General features: G+C 42.4%; 1 protein-coding gene across 2 annotated transcripts; it reads right to left on the bottom strand.

Moving 5' to 3' along the window:
- Nucleotides 1–655: 655 nt before the first annotated feature.
- DNAJC12 (DnaJ heat shock protein family (Hsp40) member C12) lies at nucleotides 656–22,776 on the bottom strand. 2 transcript variants are annotated; one of them, XM_032949756.2, is made up of 5 exons: nucleotides 22,587–22,776; nucleotides 13,196–13,292; nucleotides 3,813–3,952; nucleotides 2,506–2,677; nucleotides 656–1,776 (listed from the first exon to the last, which is right to left on the bottom strand). In XM_032949756.2, the coding sequence occupies exons 1-5, from the start codon at nucleotides 22,677–22,679 to the stop codon at nucleotides 1,682–1,684; spliced, it is 597 nt and encodes a 198-aa protein (XP_032805647.1). In that variant the 5' UTR covers nucleotides 22,680–22,776; the 3' UTR covers nucleotides 656–1,681. The 2 variants fall into 2 exon arrangements, with proteins under 2 accessions (XP_032805647.1, XP_032805648.1); XM_032949757.2 differs by having other exon boundaries at nucleotides 13,214–13,292.
- Nucleotides 22,777–23,393: the final 617 nt, after the last annotated feature.

Here is a 23,393-nt window from a genome sequence, read left to right as displayed (position 1 = left end):
CCCCACGGTCTCTTACGTTATGGCAAGCTTCGGGGCCACTTCCTGGAGTCGTGGAGTTATTCCATTACTAGTACGGTGCATTTCATTAAAGCGTGTTTTTAAAAAGTGTTTTTTTTAAATATATTACTGGTTTCGCTTCACGCGGCTTAGGAACGCATCTACCGCGTTGAACGAGGAATTGCTGTACAAACAAAATGCAACAAGTGTCATTGTATCTCATTTTCGTGAAGCTTTCAGATACGTCCGCAAAGATAACATGCATGCTTTGTTTACTTTTGACATGAGCTACTTGAGCATCGTCATACTTTGTGTAGACTGCATTTTGTTCATATAAATGGCAAATACAAGTTTATTTGGCATTACTGCGGTCGCAAGGTTCATTTTATACGGCTTAATATGCTTGTCACTGGCAATGTGACAATTGCATTCCTTGCCATAGTTTAGGTTCCGAATGCCACTGTAGGGCACCAACTGTTATTTTTAAAGTCTGCATACATTGGATATCCCACGGAAAGGGATCATTACTGGTTTCGTATAGCATTCTGTTGCAAAGATATATTTGGTTTTTAAGTTTGCGTTGTAACCGGGTGTTTGTATTCACACGAACAGTGCTTATGATTTGTCATAGTTGCACAATCTCACGACTGACAACACCTGCAATCAACATATTTATTATGCAGATGACGTGCACGAATGAACAGTACACACCACACTTGCTGACAATCTCAACACTGGTACATTTTCACATTGGAACTTTACAACATGATATTAACAAAGCCCCAAAAAACGTCTTTAAAGCCAAATTTTGTTAAATTTTTCTCCCCATTTAATTTTGCCTTAAACACATTTTACAAATGTATCCCTCTTAACCAGCTTGGGTTATTTGACAATGAATATCACCGACACCTTTAAACTGCCTATTAAATTCTCTGTCAGTTGGATTTGAGCTATTATAAATTAACCCCTTGTATTAATTTTGATAGGTTACAATATATTGGTATCCCTTATATGTAATGCAATTTAGATTAACATTTTTTTATGTATAGCTTATGAATACTGTGACATCTTAACAATATATTTAATTTCAGCTGAATAAAATATGCCTGCTACTAGCAACCTCAAAGCTTTAAACATACTTTGCAGTCAGTAATGATCATATTTGTTTTATCAGCCTTTCACGGAGTTGTCCATTAATAATTTTATCATTAGTACAAACTTTGAAGGAACAGTGGCCATTAAATGCAACAATTACTTAGATTGCGAAGTTTTATGCCAACAATGTGAAAGCACACTACCAATCATTTGCACACGTTCACGATAACAGTTCATCTCTTTGCAATTAAACATTTATTTTTGTATCCACAAGCAAAATCACTATAATGTACAGCACACAGTTTCTACACTGCAGCTTGGAGGACGATGGCCATGAACTGAAGTTGCGATTTGTGACTTGTGCCCAGTTGACCTTCACTTTATTATAGCGGCAATTGGGCCTACACTGCATTTAATTGCATTGTGAGGGACCCGCATGCTGCGCATTCTCTCGATTGATCGACTGGACCGTTCACAAACGCTGATGATGTGCAGCTGGTTCACGTGCTTTTTAGTAACTTTCTATAGCGCTCGGCATGGAGTCGGGTATGTTCACTGTCGCGTTGCATCGTTTTCCTCGGAAGGCCCGTCATATCTCGTAGTTTCTAAACTTTCTCAGCAGCTCTGACGGAGCGTCGGATGACCAGCTGAAGCTGTTACGCCAGTAAGATGCCTCTTGGGAACCTGTGGAAGGATACACCACGTCGGTGAGAAGACCCTGCCAGCTGCACTCATCTTAACCACAATTTAAGCGGAAGGGAATTCATTTTGAATAAGTGGAGTTTTCTTTTCGAAGAAAATAACTCTCCCCCATTATTTGTTTGCAAAATTTTGCAGAACTCGGATCCTCTGACAAAAATGGGTAACTGCATCCAAAAAAATATCCAAACAAGAGCTTGGACTGGGACGTGTGCTGCATAAATCGTTTAGCCGAGAAGTGAGGGCGCTTGGGACTTGGATGGCCAAATGCAGGCCACCCCAGTTACGGTTCTTACCCGGACTCTTGTAAGGTTTGGATGCTCACAGCGGGGAGCAACCAAAGAACAAAGAATGGGGGAGAAAGCGAAAGGTGAAGAGCAATTGAAGATTAAAAGCATGGGATTGAAAAGTAAAAACTAAAGTCAGAGGAACAAATTTAGACTGATGGATAGTAAACGGTGACGTGTGAGGTAAGGGAAGAAAACCAAGAGACGATGAAAATTGTCAATCCATTAAAAATGTGGGTACAGTATGAATGAGCAAAAAACAGCCCAAATTGTGAAAACCAAGAGAAATGCAGAGAACGACATGGAAAATCAAATAGGCTAAGGGAGCAAAAAAGAGTACGGGGAGTGTAAAATGAAAGAAATGGGAAAAGAAATACATTTTCTTTCGAATGATGTCCAAGGAAGATAGAAACAAGTGGCTTGGTACCGGGTGATGTGGGGCTCTTGGGTAGGGAGCCGTCGGGGGAGTCTCCCTCGCGAGCCGCGTCCTCCTTGCTACGAGCCCCCAGGGCCTCGTCGGCCACGCGGCCACCCGTGGCGTTGGTGCCGGCGTCCTCCAGCATGGGCTCCTTCTTGTTGCGCGTGGCCCAGTGCATGGACTGTTGGGTGAGCGGTGGCGCAGCGGTTAGCATGATGCGCTACGAACCTGGCGACTCGGGTTTGATTCCCGCTCACGGCCAACACCAGTGACGATTATCTGAACCGGTCTTGGGCCTCCCCCCTCAAATGAGTACCTGGTGCGGTGTGTAAACATCGCCGCTAGGGAGACAAAGGCAGTAGGGCGTGGTGCTGGTATTCTGTACCGTGCCGGCCTTCATTGGTGCTCACTTGCAGCATTTTCCCCAACAGTCTGTTAAGGCTACACGGGGGATCTTTGTCTTTGGACTGCGTGCACGTGTACCGGGTGAATTCAAGGGAAATGACAATTGTTGTTTGGGTCCATCGGCAACAGCCACGGCAGAGATGGGCAAAACACATTCAAATTAGTGGAGTACTGTAATTTAAATATAACCATTTAACCACAGGTGTAATTCAGATTCACATACCAATTGAATGAAACTATTTAAATTACATGTATTTTAGATACTGCCCATCTGCCAACAGGTTTTTTTTAGTGTGTACACATGCTGAGAGTGTACGTTTAGTTGATCATAATTGTAACAGCAATGTCACATTTAACAATTGGGTGTGGACCTTTTGCTATTGGTTACAACCAGCAGCGTCAGGCTGGTTGTAACCACTAGTTATTTGGCGCGATGTTTGTATGTTTCCACGTGCTGGGAACTTCTTTAGTATCTGGATCGTAAGGAATTGTGCTGAACAAAACATGGAACACATTGGAGAACGAGAACTAAACTTTTTATTTTACCAGGTAAAGCCCACTGAGCAACATAGCTCTTTTTCAGAAGTGACCTGACCACAACTAACTAAGTGGCTTATACGGAAATGTATAGCGGCCAAATACTCCAAACTCGTGTTGTTTCTGCGATGTGGAGACAAAAACCGGAGGTCCCGGAGAAAAATCAACACGACCACGGGGAGAACATGTCAACTCGGAATATACAAGAGTCGGGGGGGGGGGGGGGGGGGTGGGGCCTGGATTGAACCCACCACCTGTATACCAGGTGAAGTATTTAACATCCCGCCACCCTGGCGCCCATACAGCACAACCGTGGAAACCTACGCATTCTTGCTGGAAGGGAATTTGTTAACCCGCCCGTGCCTGGGCCTCACCGTCTGCACGGAGCTGCTCAGCGCGTTCCACTGTTCAAAGGGAATGGCGAGACCGCTGCGGTGCCACTTGTCGTAGCGGCCTCGCGTCTCGCTGTCCGTCAGCACCTCCTTGGCTCGCAGCAGCTTCTTGAAGTGCTCCGCTGCAGGGGGGTGGGGGGTGGGCACGGCACACGGACGCGCAGCCTCCTCAAAGCCACCATGCAGCAACATGCCATTTTTACATCGATCGAATAAAAACTGCAATCCACTGTGTTGTTCGATTACTGGGGCACCTTACAAGCCAGGCCCCACATGATGCAGTTCCTGATGAGGCCACAAATCCCTGGCCCATTACCTTCCATCCAGTGGCACATGTGGGCACAGGTGAGACGTTTATCCAACTTTCTAGATTTTCTGATTCAATCGGCAGAATCTATTAAGTGATCAGAACTAAGGGGCAACTGGCCGCGACAGGAAATGGTGCCGTAACAATGTACAATGACTTTTGCCGGCAACGGTTGTCATAAAATGTCCCTAGTTGTAGTGATGGTGATCTTAGCGAACATCTGTTAAGGCTGGCACAGCATGTGAGGGGGAGGTGAGGTCAGTGCCATGCACGCTTCGCCACTTTATATTCCGAGTATGGATGTTGAATACAATGTTCGAGGAACTCCTTTTTGGGCCGAGTAGACCTATAGGAAGACCCGGCCAGCTTCAGCAGTTGCTCCTGGTGTGCCTGATTAATACTCAAACCCACCTTGCCAACATTTCCTCGAAAACCATGACCCAGACATTTTGTACTGAAACCTATTTGGACGATGTTGGTGCTTTTTGTGAGTTAGCTCTCCTTACTAATTTCAGTTACTGTTTTTTCCCCAGTTAAAAAGAGACGATTGATGTCAATGCCCTCTCGGCTTATTAAATGTGGAACATTGATATTCTAAGTGTGCTGCTTGATAATTCCAATATCTTGCCCTGCTACAGTGGACATAATGGGTGTAAAAACAACGTAACATTGTCCCACCTAATGCAGCCAATAATGCAACGCGACATAAACAGCCCAATGCAACAGCAATGGCCATTCACCTGCCAAACTCTTCAGAGGGTTTTTGAAATTCAAATGCACTTCATGGTTCATATCGGAAAGTTATACATGCAAGATTTCAGTACATTTCCTAGCCAATGCAAATGCCGAAGAGCATTTGCTTACACGCGTGGAGGGATTAGCAACCCACCGATAGGAATTGCAGTTATCTCGTGTTTTTAATTCCATTTCGCATATGCGAGTGCACTGCAAAGTTTACTGAAGAGAGGATGATTCACTGCCAACACGAGGCACTTTTATTCCCACGCGGTGACATTTAATCTGCTTTCAAAGAGGCCGAATATCGGGATTTAAATATTGCCTTTGTGTGCTGTTGGGTGGGTGAAAAGATAATAATTTCAAAAGCATAGCCATCACCATTTGGCTTCACAGCACTGTACATGTGACGCATAATGGCATGCATGACACTCGCCACTTCGCATGTATTGACTGCCTTTGGTTCATCTATTGATGTAGGTATATTTTGAACTTCTTTTGCACCCTACGTAGCCAACCGTGATATTCGGAGGTGCCGAAGCATTTACCAAAGAAAGCTCTATGCTTACCACACATGTTGAATGCTGGATACTTGTTGATTTGTGGTTATTAACAACGATATTATAACTGTTAACTGGAATTCTTACAAAAAGGTAAATCGGTGCAGTTCAATTCAATGTGTAACTGTTACACGGAAAATTCCGTTTAGCCAGTTACCAGCTAGTTTGGTGCACAAAACAGGAACAACATATGGTGCATAAAAAATACAATTAGTCTCCAATTAGCTTTTACCTTGGTCATACATATCTCAGTATTACATATAACGTAATATTATGATACTGTGTGTTAAAAATTAACGTGTAGCTAATTTTAGACAATTTGTAAAAAAAAAAATGCATCTTCCAACCACTATGCTGAATATATTCTAGAATTTGTGCAAATATGCATACTGTAAAGGCTGTAGCAGTGGCACTGGTTAACACAATGCACTATGAACTCTGTGTTGTCTTGCTGTGGTCTGGGACTGTTGTTGTTTTGTTGCCTTTGCCAAGCTTGCATTTAGTGTTGAAAAATCCGCAGGAATTGGTATAATTTAGCAATTTGTACTTCTGATTAATCTTTATTTATTCGTGACTTGCTTACCTTTCCTATACTTTGCACTCCTATCGGCTTTTTGTATTTTTGTTGTGACTTTCTGACCCTCACCCCGACTGGACATCGGTGACAAAGAGCTTCATAATTCATCGGATTCCTCCAGTCTGAATAAAGATTATGAATCTCAGAATCATATTCTGCGAACGGAGTTTAACTCCTGGCAACAGCTGACATCGGTATCGAGTGGCATCAGGAGCATTGGTGGCGGGTTGCATCGGTGGGGAGTGGCATCGGTTTGCGAGTGACATTAATTGTGAGTGACACTGATTGCGAGTGGTATTGGTTGCGAGTGGCATCGGTGGCGAGTGACATGGGTTGCGAGTGACATCGGTGGCGAGTGGCATTAATTGCGAGTAGCATCGGTTGCGAGTGGCATTGGTTGCGAGTGACATCTGAACTCATCCTGGGTGTCCCTCTTTCCTTTCCTCACCGACGTGGCGATGTTAGGCCAAGCTACCTCCTCTACCCCGACACGGGGGGGGGCGAGACCTTTATCCAGCAAGTGGATTGACAAAGCTTAGTAACAACTTGACGTATATTGTGTTTGTGTTACATGTATGCATTACATCCATCTCTGCATATGTATTAAACCGGTATAATCATATATTGTATGCAATCTGCGCTGCTGTAACTTTTTTCCAGCCCATCCAATGTAAATGCATAGCTAATGCAATCTGCAGATATGCCTCTCTATCAGTCACATTCAACGTTTGTAATAATTTGTTTAAATGCTCTTCAAATATAGCCCTATGTAGCTATTTGGCATGGATCCAAGTTATAAAATCACACACAATGATATCCTTTGTCCATCCACCTACGCAAAGACTGCCCATACGATGTAATCTACTGTTATTCGCATTGCCTGTACCAAGCAATAGATTCCTCCAGCAGATTAATTCCAGCTACATGAGCCCATTGATAGGCACAGCTGAGGTGACAATTGCATATGTGAAGATCACGTTACTGAACGATATTTTCTAACAACTAAGATTTTAAGATGGCAATACACATTTCAGGAATTCACAACGCTGTATGTAATGCTAGTTTACAGCTGTTAATCCGCCGCTGGATGAACCTCCCTGGGCTGCGTCGGTCGTGTGGGTTATTTGACCATACTTCATCGCACTGGTCAGTGGAGGTTGGTAAGGCGAGGTGGCAGGAGGCAGTACTGGCTCGGGTATAATTGGCCATTGAATCCGAGCTGTGGATGATGAATGAAGCTCAGGCCGTCGTGTTCATGGCTCAGTTTGTAGAGGATTACGTCACTGCTCCACCTCCACTGACAATGATTTGAATCGTCAGAATGCACGCCGAATGTCCACAACTTCAGCATGACACATGTTTGTTATGCCGAGTTGCAGCTGTTTTTGCGATGTTTGTTTTTTGCAGTCTTGAATGATTTGGGGTCTTGCAGAAGACGTCCTTCATGATTTCCTTCTGGAGAGGCTGATTGTCCAAATCGGTTTAATAGTGATCGTGCTCTTTCTAATGACACGGTAATAATTTTTACATGGCTAAATTATTTGACGTGTAAAAATTACTCGGGGTCTAATTTTTAACAAAAAATTCGCACGAAACAATGCATCGCTAAAAATTAATTTGATGGAGAGTCTAAACTTTTCTCAGATGCAATTTAAGTGAATCAGTTTTATGATGCTTACTGATTAAAAAAGGATGCAATACAGTACCGTAAACATTTCATATGTTCTGTTTCCACACTCATTGGCGGTGACTTGGTTTAAACGGCGGAAAAAAAATTCGGCGTTTCAACACCAGTCTGTAATAAGTCTTTGCAGTCACAATAGGCCTTCACCTGATTTCGAAAATTGTTTCGTTCATGCATGCAGTGGTCACATTTTAGACACCTTCCATATGACCACTTTTAACGTCATTGACACCGTAAGAAAATTGTCACTTGTGCTACTTGTTTTTTTATAAGTTGCAAAGCAGAAGTGGCAATATTTACATCTACAGTAGATAAATACGTATATTTAAGAAATACATACATTTATACTCTATATTTATTTGACATTGTATAGCCATGTTTTCGACATTGTAGGCTGCATATATTCTAGATTTTAAAATGCCTGTGTCGTGTTACGTGTTTGTATTATGTCACTTGGCACCCTGGAGACCCTTGCAAATGAGATGTTCCATCTCAAGGGATTATCCAGGTAAAATATGTGAGTTGTATTGCCAATTTAATTCCTGTTGAGTGCACACTGTAAACCTAGACTTCAATGATAATGGACCAGATCCACGTTCGCCAGGATGACGAGCGGTCTCCCGTTACACTTGCAAACCTCGCTTGTGCATGACGATGATTCGTCACCGTGTGCCTGGGTTGTCTCTGCTTGCGGCAGACCGGTATGTGACCGGCGTTGGGACCGGGGAGTGGTGGTGGGGGGGGTTGCATGAGTCACTGACGAAGAGAATAAATGATGAAAAGGTTACAGAGACGTATCTGCTGCACTCCCCGCAGGCTTTTGCAGGCCATAGACATTTTCATTCTGTGGCTGCTCTTTCCCCACTCAGAACGAAACAGAAGGGTTGTGTCATTATGGATTGACAGTACTCAGCAGATTTGTTGAACATTTCATGTATTACCTTTCTTTATGCCTATTTAAAAGTATTAATACAAATGTGGCTGTTGTACCAGAGCACCATATCATGTAAAACATTTTTTTTTATATCTAAGTAATTTTTTTTACAACCACTTCAGCCAAATAAGTGATTTGCCCTCTCTGCACATTTTCACGAAGCAATGGATCTCAAAGCTGGATGGATGAAGTGAAACTACCAATCTTTCAATGCAGACTGGGTTGTGAGCATCAGCCGTTACTGCTGTTGCCTCACCGAGTGGCACGGGCTCATTGCACTGACGTGCGAATTAAGCCCTCCAAGCCACCCAGCCAGCTCCGCATTGTGGGATTTTTGAGATAGTGAGTGGGTGGAACCTAAGCTTAAAATGTCAAGTCCCAATGTACTTTGCCCGATAGGAATATTGCCCATTCATAAAAAATAAAATCTGTCAGTGAGATCACTGTGGAAGCGGAAATGATATGTGCTGAATGACACATATTTTGGTTCGTGATGTCCATGGTTACATTGTACCCAAAAATAACAAGGTATCAGAAACTTAGTCACTAATGTCAAAATTAATGCGGTGCTGTCGTCAGTCACGACAATAACACGTGAATATATTTAACGGCCTTTTGCAATCTTTTAAGATAAATCTGGCAAATGTATGCTCCAAATGTGATCTAGTGTTAAGAGATGTATACAGTACTGTTAAGCTTATTTTGCTAACACGTAAACTTATAGTTAAATTAAGTAATATTCTTGGTTCTTTCGGTAAAGTCACGTAGAAGGGAAATAATGAAATAATACAAATAAAACAATACAATTATCACGACATTTCGATTACAACACAAGCAATCATCATCAGGTGTGAAAACCACAGCAAGAAAATTTTTAAAAAGTGGCGTTTTTTTTCTTCAAATTTTCTTGCTGTGGTTTTCACACCTGATGATGATTGCTTGTGTTGCAATCGAAACGTCGTGAGAATTGTATTGTTTTATTTGTATTCTTTTATTATTTCCCTTCTACGTGACTTTACCGAAAGAACCAAGAATATGAATCCCTGCAGTCACAAAAGCTTTAAATCGAAAGTTAAATTAAGTCGTTGAAAATGTATTTCTAAGAAATCAGAAAATCAGAAAACACTCAAATAAGAAACTCATGACAAAGAGTTATGCAGAATCAACATAATAAACCATCTGTTACATAACAGCGACAAGATATGAAGTATCGTCTTTGTGTCGTGGCCTGCTCATTTGTTTTCCTGGTAGAATTTTTTTTTTAGAAGACAGTGATTAAATAAAACAATATAATTGTGGCAAGGTTACAGAATGTGGCAGAGGAATAATGACTGTAATTAAATACAATGGTAGTCTTTATGGACATGGATAATAAAGCTGCTTAAATTGCAGTTGAAAAAATCAAGACCCATCGAGGTGCGGACTACACACCGCGATTGTCCTGTTAAAGGCTTCGTATAAGACATCACGTGATGCACGTTGTGTTGTGGTGCACTGGGACGTGACTTCAAAATGTATTCAGTTGCAGAGATTGTGTTGTTTCCGAGTGTGCTTCAATCAATGATTAGATGTGTCATGATGACCTTAAATATATATTCGAAACCGCAAGAACCTGCTCAAATAAAATTGATGTGCGCATGCAGTGATTCATGGATTACAGAACACAGTATTTCCAGGTTAATGACATAATTAAAATCGTTGATCAACATTAAACGGGCGTTGGCGGCTCATGTTGCTAAAAGCGATGTTGTCTGATGGTCTTGAATAATGTTGGGAGTGACAGCCAAGGAATGTGATGCGTCTGAGAGGATGTCCACCGGGGAGATCGAGCGATGAAATCGGTTCTAGTGCAGGTGCTTGGATCACAAGAGATGGGGACAGCTTTCGGAGGCCCTCATCCAGCAGTGGATTGGACATGGCTGATGATGACGATGTGAAATAATTACTCGTATAAAGTGTTGACAGTACTGGATACGGAACAAGCAATGCAAACATCCATGGAGTTTTAAGTATTAAGACACAAACACGAATTAAGTTCTCAGTGAGAGTATTTGCATGCGTCAATAGCTGCAGCATAACATCCTCTTGAAGGCAGGGAGAGACTCTGCTACAAATGCCAGAGCAGTGACTCATGCTAGCAATAAACCTGTAGATATAACATTTTATAAATAAATAACAAATCCAACCAGAGATGGGGTTTAGGTTCGCAAGTGTGAAATTGTATACACCCCCTGTTTCCAATGAGCCATGTTTCTCTGTTATTGAATAGAGCGGCCTATATCACCAACTGTTAATAAGTGGCTACTCAATAGAAGTCCACAATTTCTACTGGAAAATTGCCGCGTTTAAAATTGACGACCTTCATTCAGAGAAAGTGTGCCTTTTAAATTGAACAATATTGATTCGGTTGAAACGTTCACAGCTGCAGTCTGTTTTTTATTATTATTTTAGAGAAACACTCGAAATATGTCTGGAAACTGATTGAGACTCAAATGAAATGGTTTTGATTCTACACACAGTTGACAGAGAATGGTAAAAGCAAAGGAAATGTGTTGTCACTATATACTTTGTTGTGTCTGACTAAAGTACAGGAGCAGATTGAATTGAATAGCTGGCTCATTATTGACATTAGCAGTGGCAATTTGAGTCAAACTTAATCAGGTGGAACATTCTTATCCAGAGCGCTTTAAAAATTATGTGATTTATAAATTATCCCATTCCTGGAAAAATAATTATCTTGAATTTTGTCTGAAATACATACGTAGATATGTTTTTCTTATGTACATAACATGTGTACGTTATATCACGTCTTTAAGTTTCGGAATGAGATATCGAGTTACAAGAATTGTACTGCATTTGATATTTCACGATATTAGACTTTTTTAGAAAATGAGAAATGTCCATTATAGAAATGCTTCCGAAAAAAAAATGTGCAAACATCAATGTCATAAAACCTTTCATGTGGATTTTCATGTTCACCGCATCCTTGAATTATCAATTTCACGCTATCATTTATCCAAAATGTTCAATGTTAGAAGTCGAAATCCAAATACTTTTGAACCCAGAGTCCCATCTAAGTCACAAAGTGCTGTCAGATGCTACGATCTCTGAATGGATAGCTGTGACGTCACTCAAGTCAGACGGCCCAGTCAGACAGGCATTTACGCAAAAGACACCCCAGGTTTGAATGCCACCCCCTGAGAGTGCACCAGAGAAATATATATCTTGTGTCAGTTCAGGATATGAAAACAATACCAAATATCAGATAGCATCACCCACCAAAATTCCTGCTTCACTACTCTCCGAGCCGTCAAACATACGCTTCCATGTTTTGTGCACCACTGAGAATTTAGGCATTTGCCACATTGATGTTTTGCTGCCTGTAATTAGTTAAGATTATGCTCACTGAATGTATACAGTATAAGTTATGGGGAGTCAAATTTTTTTTATCAAACTCAATTAATTACAGTGAGTCCAACATGCACATGACTGCCGCTTACAATAGGAGCTGTATACTGCACATTCAGCATATGTATTTACCCTTGAGTATATTTTTATTTTATTACTTTATGTTTACATATATACCAAATCGGATGCTGCCATGGTGTACATGGTTAACATACTGGAGTCACAATCCAGAAGTTGCTGGTTTGATTTGACATCGCGATTCCTGTACGTACAGATAATTATAAAATGTGAAATGCAATAGTAGTGCTTCCTGTGCTCTGCTGCCAGTTTACCAATATCATTTTGATTGCCCTATAATGGGCCAACAAGACAGAGTGGACACGGGTAAGAAGATTAGATACTCTTTTATTCTAGCATTAGGATAAAAACGGCTTTTGTCATTTCACCCCCAATTTTAACCTGAGCATGCTCTCAGCGTCGTGCCAAGGGACAAAGTATGCAAACGGATCTCTCGCAGAGCAGCGCAATCCTTTGTGTTAGAGAAGCGGATATCATAGTAGATGGAAGCACTTACCCACTTGCACCGCATATGAGAGTAATCGTCATCACATGACACTCAAACTGATATTTGCTTCTCGGAGCTGGAATTTGGCCAAACTAATTTCAAAAGCAAACTATAACGAAATACTTTTTTTCGTGCAGTCAATAGTGGATGGGCTAGGACAATCAAGGAACAGGCGGATGCCTGGATCTAAACCAAGAATATCAGTGATGCCAGCTCAACGCTCTGACCTCTGAGTCACCATTCTAGTAATAAGCATAGTGTTCAGCTATTAACTGTGAGCATATAAGTAAATGCCCAAAAATTGTCATTAAAATTACAAATAATGTTGTCTTGCACACTGTAACATTCGTCTCTGTAGAGAGCACAGATAGATTAGCCATCTGTGCCGTCGACTGCCTCACCCTGTTCCAGTCCACGCTCAAGACTTTCTCTCTTCTCCTCTGGATATGACTGGCTGCCTCTTTCTCACTAAAGAATGAATACGTCCATTTCTGCACAGCGTCTTGAGATGCAGACACACGTAGATGCTATGTAAAGCAAAATCACACTTTTAATGCTGTGCAAATTCCTGTTGCGTTCATGCATGAATGCTCACCAAGGCAATGCGCGTTACCTGCAGAGGCGTCGCTGGGGTGTTTGTCTGGGTGGCACTTAAGGGCTTGGCACTTGAACTCCGCCAGAATCTGCTCCGTCTGTATGCACACACCACCCAGCGTCGAGCACAAACATCGTGGCTAATTCTCATCTGATCAGTGCGGCGCTGCACGGGACTTCATAATACATAACCATATTCGGGCATTTGTCCATCCATGCCATGTGAGTAATGGGGGTTGTTTGACCTTACGCTTGTCAGTGTGGGTTCATGAGAGCGCAGTGACTGGGTGGGTTATCACTCACCACTGGTATTAGCTGTGGCCACGAGTCAAATCTGGACACCGAATTAATAGGCAGCAGTGTCATCTTTGGTCACAGTCAACGACAAGGGCAGTGCACTGAACACTGGTCCTACCCCTCCACTTCAAGGCTATACAGGGTCAATAAATATTTGCTGATCTCTGGACATGTATTGTTATTGTAAATATTTTTAGTTTCAAAGGGGTGGGCGTTAGTAATATGTATTTACATATGGGTCACTTTGAATGATTCCATATTGGGACTGACGAGTTGAGGACAAGCAATGGACAATGTAACCTCATACCAAGGCTGGCGTAAACATCAGATGCTCTGTGGAAATACAGGGTCAAAATAACAAGGCCACATGGCAGAGCTGTATTCGTTGCATATGTATGACGAGCGGTCAAAATGATTTCAGAATGAGTCACTGAAAGATGTTACATAGTGAATGTGCGGTTGTTTTAATAGGGCATAAGCATTTTCTTGCCGGTCATTATATTAAGAAATTAAGTCTGGGGAGAATCTGTAAATTGTTTTTTTTAGACCACCGATTTCCTTATTGTACTCGACGTTAAATTACTGTACATATACACTATCGCTCAATAGCTCTTCATAAAGTTGGTGCATACTCTTTGGTTCTTTCGGTAAAGTCACGTATGTAGAAATAAACTGAAATAAATCACGACGTTTCGAACGCAACACAAGCGCCACCGTCTTCAGGTGAAAATCGCAACAGCTGCAGACATCGTGCAGCTCGAAGCAGACATCGCAGCTATCGCGAATTTCACCTGGAGACGAGCGCTTGTGTTGCGTTCTAAACGTCGTGATTTATTTCAGTTCATTTCTACCTACGTGACTTTACCGAAAGAACCAAAGAGTATGGATTCCTGCAGTTACGAAAGCTTCAAATCAAGATTAAAGTTGGTGCATTATAATAATTCCCGCTTCCCCAACATTCACAGCGATTTGATATTTTTTTTGCGATTCAGGATCACAATTTCAATCTATTTTTTTGTTATTTGTATGGTTTTTCATTAATCATATCTAATTCGTACAAATTTGTTGGCTCCTAAGTTCCTTAATGTAACATTAGCCTATATACTTTTCATATCATTTCCATATTACAAATAATTGATTTTTCACATGCGCAACACGATTGCATGCACAGTACTGTGAGTGTAAGAATAGATTGCCATCAAGGAACTTATGCATCATTACTTGCATACTAAATAAAGGTTCCATCATCCACAAGACTCAGTGGCCACAGGTTTTTCAGGGCAGACATAGTGCTTATATTTGTAATGGTTGAAATAGCAGCTGTCGTGACAATGTGATCAGTTGACCTGAGTGGCCTCTCTGGGTAAAGTGGCTGAATCAAAGCCAGAAAAGAATCTAGTGAACAAGATACTATCCCTCCCTCACACCAGAACAACCGACCAAGTTGTTTTGAGGCTCGGAAATTGAGAATGGACTTAATTTGTCTAGTTAGCGATAATGAAAGCAGCGGTGTTGTGTAGTGTTTTTGTGTTGTGCAGGCAGACGTTCCAAACAAAAAGGCCTGTTTGAAATTTCATTAAGCCAGTGTTTATACTGCAGTCATTGGGAAACTTAACAAGGCCACTCAAAATGCCTAATTAAGTTACATAACACTTCAGAAGGTCAATGCCAATGTATACAAACTGGCATTCATCATCGCTGTCGTGTTTTGAAAACCATCTAACAAATAAACAAATTGCAATATTTCCATTTTGTCCTGCAGTGCCAGCACGTCACCACGCTCGTTTCCACAACGTTAAGCCCACAGACTTAAGCAGCGTGCTTCCGGGCAGCAATATATTACGTGCTGCAATTAACTTACAATAGAAAGAGTAAAAAAAACCCAGCAAACAGTGCTGGTCAAAGATGGAAAACACACTTGTGACGCAAATGCTGGTACCAGAGCACCAGCATAAATGAATCACTTAAGGCAAACACACACACAGGGAGGAGCTGCTGCTGCTGCTGAGTTAAATGCCCTATCCCTAACCTTTCCCCTGCTTGATGCGGTAATTGATTTTGCATCATTCAGTGAGCTGCAACATGAGTTTTACATCCACCTGCAACTGTTGTGCCCAGTTTAACTCGGCAGTCCTCTTTGTAATTTGATAAAATAAATTACCATTCTGCTCCATACACAAAAGAGATTACGGACGGCACTAATGCACTTCTAGCTCACGTTCTGTAGAGAATTCTAAATTCGACGTCGTGAGTGTGAGTTAACGCTCTTACGGTGGGTAAATACTGTAATATAGACACTACACATTGAGGCCTAATGCTCTAAACCGCGTTCTGCTTGTGTAGGTGCTTTGCGGTCTGCTAAATGACTCGAACTTTGCAAATTGTGTGTGTTGCTGTAAAACGTATCGCTTGATGCTTCTTTATTACACCTAATGAGAACATAGAGTTCCATTAATTTCATGCCTTGCAAATCTAGATCTAAGAAATCACGGTTGCATGGATACATTTATTATTTATATTTCTTATTTAGTGTTGGTAGGCGATTTTGAAATTTAAGATTTCCGCCATGAATTTGGCAGAGGGCCCATTGAAAATTATGATGCCACATCACAGGGTCTTTCGAATCGACGGCTGAACCCCTCTGATTTGCTGTGACACAGGTCCATGCTATTATCTGTGGCAGCGAAGGGATGGAATGCATCCAAACAAGACGTCGAGCAAGGAGATGGAGTGATGACATCGGCTCAGCTGGGGTGGATTGTTACGTCACATGACATGGGGTACATAGTGAAACCTTGGCGAGGCCTTCAACCAACATTCGGTTGACCATGACTGATATTAATTATATGTACATATTTCTCCATTTACCCGAGTGTCAAAGTGCAAATAAACATGAATAATAGGATCAATTTGTAACCGCTTCCCGGCCCCTCTGGCTCTTATCCACGTGACGGCTCGGACAATAGAAATACGGTAATTTCCTTTGCTGATGCTTTAAGGGCGCGGATAAGAGGCAGGCTGGATAATAAGTACAGGGCAGTAAAACCTTGGATTGCGAGTAACTTGGTCTGCGAGTGTTTTGCAAGACGAGCAAATTTTTAAAAATAGATATTAATTTGATAAACGAGCGAGGTCTTGCAATACGAGTAGTAGTACGTATACACGCTTTGTCTGCCGAGCGTCACGTGATCACAACTGATATACGAGTGCTTTGGATTACAAGCACGTTTCTGGGACGAATTATGCTCGCAAGCCAAGGTTTTACTGTGCTAGCTTTATTGCAGTAAATCTGAAATATTCAATAGAAGAATTGTTTAGCTCATGATTATTAATGAGGGGGGGGGGGGTTACCCCGTGTGAAGTGTAAAGTGACGTCACCCGCTAATAGTTATTTGGGAGGGGTGCGGCATGTGGAGTGACGTCGCCCCCTCATGGTTATTGTGGAGGGGTGCAGCATGTGGAATGACGTCACCCGCTCATGATTATTAATTAGGGGAGGGGTGCGGCATGTGGAGTGACGTCACCCACTCATGAATATTAATGAGGGGAGGGGTGCGGCATGTGGAGTGACGTCACCCGCTCATGATTATTAATGAGGGGAGGGGTGCGCCATGTGGAGTGACGTCACCCGCTCATGATTATTAATGAGGGGAGGGGTGCGGCATGTGGAGTGACGTCACCCGCTCATGATTATTAATGAGGGGAGGGGTGCGGCATGTGGAGTGACGTCACCCGCTCATGATTATTAATGAGGGGAGGGGTGCGGCATGTGGAGTGACGTCACCCGCTCATGATTATTAATGAGGGGAGGGGTGCGGCATGTGGAGTGACGTCACCCGCTCATGATTATTAATTAGGGGAGGGGTGCGGCATGTGGAGTGACGTCACCCGCTCATGAATATTAATGAGGGGAGGGGTGCGGCATGTGGAGTGACGTCACCCGCTCATGATTATTAATTAGGGGAGGGGTGCGGCATGTGGAGTGACGTCACCCGCTCATGAATATTAATGAGGGGAGGGGTGCGACATGTGGCGTGCGCGACCTTCTTGTGCGTTAGTGTAAATTTCCACGCGGGCATGATTATTAATGAAGGGGGGGGGGGCTCTTTTGCAGTGACGTCACGCACGGATGTAGCACCGTGTTGCGTATATTAATTTTTTTACCGTCACTTTCTGTAAAGAAACGTCGTCACATTTGAAGCGACTTTGCGTGAGAAATTATTTAATTCAGCTCGACCTTCCTCTCTGCGTTAGTGTAAAAATCCACCCACTAATGAATATTAATGAGGGGGCGTGGTCCTCATGTGTAGTGACGTCACGCACTGGACGGACAGACATTTCTGGGTGATTATAGTAGGTAATATGCATGTGAAATAAGATAAGTTTCAATTTATACAGCATACAGCTTCTCAACTATAACGCCGCAAGGGAATCGGTGGATGGAGCATGCAAGCAAAGGTCCTTTTACAGCATCCCGTGGCTGTATCGAATAACAAAAAACATTATGACGGGCCTTTGTCAATACATTTGCTGCTTGAAGTCATTCCCGTGTTGGTTAGCAGGTTTGTTTGACCCATACTTTACCAAGCTAGTCCTATGTGGGTTGGTGAAGGATGGGCCCAGGACCGGATCACATATCACTCGCCACTGATATCAGCAGTGGATGGGAATCAAACTAACAGCAAAGAACCGGCATTATCCACAGCTCTTTGTGCAATAAGCACTTTGGCTAGAATATAATTCCATTATTTTATTCAAAGTCCTAATGCGCTTGGAGGACAAAATGATAAACGAGACATTATTTATCCATGTCGAAAACAGGCAAAAAAGTATCTTATTTTACATTGGTCATCACTGATAATTGCATGGATTAATCTCATTGGGGACACGTCAACAAACTTCGTATTAAATTTCGGTTTAAAGCTTTCGTGACTGCAGGGATTCATTTTCTGGGTTCTTTCGGTAAAGTCACGTAGAATGGAGATTAAATAATAAAAATAATAATAACAATGAAATTCTCACGACGTTTCGGCCACAACACAAGTAGCCTTCTTTACTTGTGTTGTGGCCGAAACGTCGTGAGAATTTCATTCTGTTATTATTTTTATTATTTTATCTCCATTCTACGTGACTTTACCGAAAGAAACCTGAAGATGAAACTTAGTCTTGTGATTGCAAGGGACTTTAACTGCTGAGTGCTGATGTCTACAGGCGGTAGACATCAGCACATGGGTCCGGCCCATGGCCGGTTAACTTAGTCACTGATGTTAGCTGTGAGCTTAACCACTGCACTGCAACTCCCCGCCTATGATACCCTATAACACACAAACACTCTAATTCATTTCCAGTTCCTACACGGCTCATGATTCCTGCACATCCTTCCATATCAAGGGTGGGCCCCTAATATAAGGGGCATCAATAGCATTGCTTCAAGTCGAGATGGAATATGTGTTCTGTGTGCAGAGAGAGGCATTACCACTGCCCACAAGTGTTGATGAGGATATTAGAAACACATCACTGGTCTTGTTACAAATCAACTTTGTTTCTTTTGCTTATTGTGCCCAGCTTTAGAGAATGTATCAGGTGGTTAAGTCCCCCCACATGGTTCTCCCCAGGTTGGCTTTATTTCGCAAAATGTTCCCTCACCTTTAGGCAGAGAAAGTGTCCATGCATTACGAACGTACACCACGTAATGCAGAGAGTCTCGTGTTGCTACACTCCAATTTAGCTGATTACCTCATGGGTTCTTTTAGTATGCTTTACCAATGTTTGTTTCCACGTCATTGGTCATAGAGGAATTAATTGCAAACCAAATCCACAATAAACATTTTACATATCTAATTCATTCGACCTGTCCCATTGGTTTTTTTTAGATCAAGTTACGCCCATTTTGCTTCGGTTCTTCTTGTTGTAAGCCTTAAGATTAAGCACATCCAGTCTATTTATGTGTTCCAACTCGAATGTATGCTAATCCTGCATGTCACAGCATTCTCGAAATAGCATGGGAGAATTAAAGACGACGCTATGTGTGTCAAGTGAAGAACAAGTACTGTATATCCGAAACATTGTGATGCGTGCACAACACCCTCTGACCTCAGTCATGAGTTCTGCAGCTGGGTCAATGGCCACTTAACAGGAGAGGCGTTAGACACAGTGGACATGACGCCAACGAACGTGGTTGTGATGTGTGCATGTAAATAACAATTTACACCCCTTTGTCAATCAGCTGCTGGCTGATGGGGTTCCTCACTGCACCTCTCGGTTATAGGTGGGGGCGGGGGGGAGGATGAAACGGAGGTCACCGGGTTCATAATGCAGTGCACTAACCGCTGCTGATTCATGCTACATGCCCATATTTTAGTTAGATTTAGATATTTGGCTAAGACACTTCTACAAAAAATTTTTTATTCTTTATGAATGACCTAGGGCTTGATTCACGTAACTATTTTGGCCACCATTCCACTACTTGTTGGTGGAATGACAAACCGATTGCACGTCACATTGCAAGTTTTTCGCTTTGCACTTCACATACGACCAATTCCGTGCAAACAAGGAACCGTTCCGCCACTGCACGTGGCACGATTGCAGAATGGTCCAAAAAGTGGGCTGGGTTAAGGGCAGAGCCAACACGTGAAAAATTGCGTAAATCATGAGCTGGGCACCTGGCTTGACAGGGCGAACCGTGGATGATTGATGCTTTTCTTTTTTGTTTGTATGGAAACTTTAGAGCAGGTATTTAATACTCTTAAACTTTCGATCCCATTTCAAACATACAACAATTCCCCGTGTATCCTAATAATTTCCTGGCTTAAGTCATGTGTTGGTGAAGGCAGGTGGAGGGAAGACGGCAGGCAGCCACTGCGCTCCTAGCCTGGCGATCCGAGCTTCATTCCTGACCAAGGAGCAAGTCAGTCAAGTGGAAGGTGACATCTGAACCAGTTCCGGATCCCCGCATTCACAAACTCAAACTGAGCAGTGTGGTAAAGTGTGGTTAAACAACCCCCGGGACTGGCACGGCGAGAAGAGGTTTTAATCCAGCAGTGGATTGTCAAAAGCACTGAAAATTATTGCAATTTATTATAGTAAACAAGATTTCATTGTAAGCAGCTTGAATTCGCAATCTAGTTGTTGCTGTTATCCAGGTGTGTTGTTTTAGCAGCCTTTTCTTTCTCTGATCCTGAGCATTAAAATAACTTACAACCCTTCTTTGGTTCTTTCGGTAAAGTCACGTAGAATGAGAAAATAATAAATTGATAAAATAAAATAACACAATAATATTCTGACGTTTCGGCCACAACACAAGCGGCCTTCACTCCAGCGCTGTCCTCCAGAAAGTCTCGTCCCCTTCACCTGATGAAGGCCGCTTGTGTTGTGGCCGAAACGTCGTCAGAATATTATTGTGTTATTTTATTTTATCAATTTATTATTTTATTCTCATTCTACGTGACTTTACCGAAAGAACCAAAGAAGATGAATCATTGCAGTCACCAAAGCTTTAAATCGAAACTTACAACCCCATTGTCAATCCACTGACCAGAGCCTTATTGGTTGGCCTGGTCTGTCGGTTGAGCTCGCCTACTGATAAAGCGTGTTTATAATACATTAGGTATTCGCGTCATTCTTATACTACAAGGCTCTATATATACATTAGGCACTATATTTCACAGACGGAAATAATTTGGCAATACGGGATCAATGTTGTTATACCCAATCAGGTAATTGGGTAATTTGCAGAACATTTTCAAATTTGGACCTCAACGACAGCATTCTGGCCTACCTATCACTCAAACAAACCACACGGTCTTTAATTTTCACTGTGAAACAAGATAGCTGGTATTTTTTTATTAATACATCCGCAGTGTTAACCAGGGTGGCCGCTGGGCGCAAACTGAGAACATCTGCAACAAACGACAAATGCATTGCCCCTCGACAATGTCAGCACGCGCTCGGGATTCACTTCGGCACTTCCTCGGTTACTGATTGGCTGATGAGTTTTTTTGTCTTTGCAGAATTGGCTTCCACCTATTCCAGGCAGAACATTTTTTTTTACGCTACGAACTTCGTGGCAAGACAGAATAAGCGATCCAAAAGACTGCGAGAGAACGTGGCAAGTATTGTGGATATGATCAAGCAAAAAAATGGTTGTGCTGGTGGGTCGGCTACCGAGACATGGATTATTATGGTCTTCAAAGTTCAAAAGTCGGGCGACCAAGCGGGAATTCTTAGGGCGGACGGTGGGATACTGTTCGGGCAGATATTGGAGGTCCGTGTGTCCATCCACCTCAGTTCCATGTCTGGGCACGGCTAACATCAACGTTATTGTGAGTATTGCGCATTATTGTGGTTCATTTAACCATATTGGTATTTCTGATCTACATATGGAGGTTGGATAATATTGGCGTCTGTTATAATTCGATCATTTTTTATTTGTTATAATGTAAAGGATGTAGCACGTCATGTATTGTACAAAACATGTCCAATGATAAATTACAGTCGAAGATCCGCTAAGCATTGAGAAAAAAATCCCAAACTCATCACTGCTTTTGATTGACAGTATTACCTGATGACGACCGTTTGTGTTATGGTCGAAACGTCGTGAGAATTTTTATTGTTATATATATTTTATTATTTTATTGTTTCCCTTCAACGTGACTTTACCGAAAAAGCTAAGAATAAGTATTACCTACGTTTTATTGCTATTTTGTCATTTGGAAATGTCTGAATGTAATGTTTTTTTTATCAGTGGCCACTCCCATAAAGTTCGCACACCCCTTGTGGTACGGGTTAATCTATTTTGTTTTTGTCCGTCTGCTGAGTTTTCCACCTGAATGCAGATGATCCATCTCCCCCCATCATTTAAAGGAGGTCTCCGATCATATGTCATCTCATCCAAAACCCTTACCAGATACCGTGCGGGCGAGAGCAATTTAGAAATTGCAGAGCAAATGAGGGCTAGCTGCACGGAATAACATCGAGTATCGAGGAGCCACAATGTTGCGCAGACACACTTAGTGTGTGGCGTGGGCAGAGTTAGGGGTGGTGGTGGTGAGAGATTCAGGACTGTCATGCACGTGCAATTGCAGAGACGCACTCACCGAAGAAAGCTCGTCGCAGCCCAGGATGCTGTAATAATCTTCCCCAACGTCCTCGGCACCACTTAGGATGGCGTCCAGTGAAGCGTTGTCCATGGTTTTTTTTTGTATTTATTTATTCCCTGGCACACCAAGGAGCCAAGAGCAGCGACGCGAGTGGATGCGAGGCGGCTGTGGCACCACAGTTTATTTGCTGCGTGCGGGGTAATTGGGGGGAGGGGAGAGAGACAAGGAGTCTCTTCTTCGGTTGGGAGGAGCGACATTCACCCGCCACGCGGAGTGGGTGGGAACGTGGGGATCCGTGACCCATTGGCCAGGGGCCAGGGTGGCTCTCTCCGCCTCCCCACTCGGTGATGTCACATGTACACAGCAAGAGTTACAATTAATAACAGGCAAATGCAGCAAGCGTAAACGTGGCGTAGAGAGGTTAAAAAAAAAGGAGCGTTGGATAATTATGTAATCGAGTTAGGGTGTTATTCAGCGGGCACATGTACAAGCCCTTTGTAAATCCTCTGCCGAATGAGCCCACCCCCACCCTAATAGAGATTGGTGAAGGCGGGTTGCGTAGATGTGGGCACACAGGTTGATGGGTAACTTTGTTTAAACAAAAATCTAGTTTTTGGTTATTGGGGAAAAAAAATCGAACTTTCTCTGCTGGATTATTTTGTTGTTGCAAGAATGTATGTAGAACGTGACTGTAAATACCACTGAAATTTGTTTGGAATACATTATTGTTTGGGGGAAGGGGGGGCGTGAAAAATGTTTTATGATCAAATGTAAAAATGTGTATGTCTTTCTTTTATTTTACGT

The sequence above is a fragment of the Petromyzon marinus genome, chromosome 8, assembly GCF_048934315.1.
Source record: "Petromyzon marinus isolate PM22_M1 ecotype Great Lakes invasive population chromosome 8, UKy_Petmar_22M1.pri1.0, whole genome shotgun sequence".
Lineage (NCBI taxonomy): Eukaryota > Metazoa > Chordata > Hyperoartia > Petromyzontiformes > Petromyzontidae > Petromyzon > Petromyzon marinus.
This window is presented reverse-complemented; position numbering and strand designations above follow the sequence as displayed.

Excerpts from the sequence above, each read along its gene's own strand:
- DNAJC12 (XM_032949756.2), bottom strand. The coding sequence starts at position 22,679 with ATGGACAACGCTTCACTGGACGCCATCCTAAGTGGTGCCGAGGACGTT. Across the intron at positions 13,293-22,586 it reads GCTGCGACGAGCTTTCTTCG|ACGGAGCAGATTCTGGCGGA; the intron begins GTGAGTGCGTCT and ends GTGTGCATACAG. Across the intron at positions 3,953-13,195 it reads AGGTAACGCGCATTGCCTTG|CGGAGCACTTCAAGAAGCTG; the intron begins GTGAGCATTCAT and ends ACCCCCCTGCAG.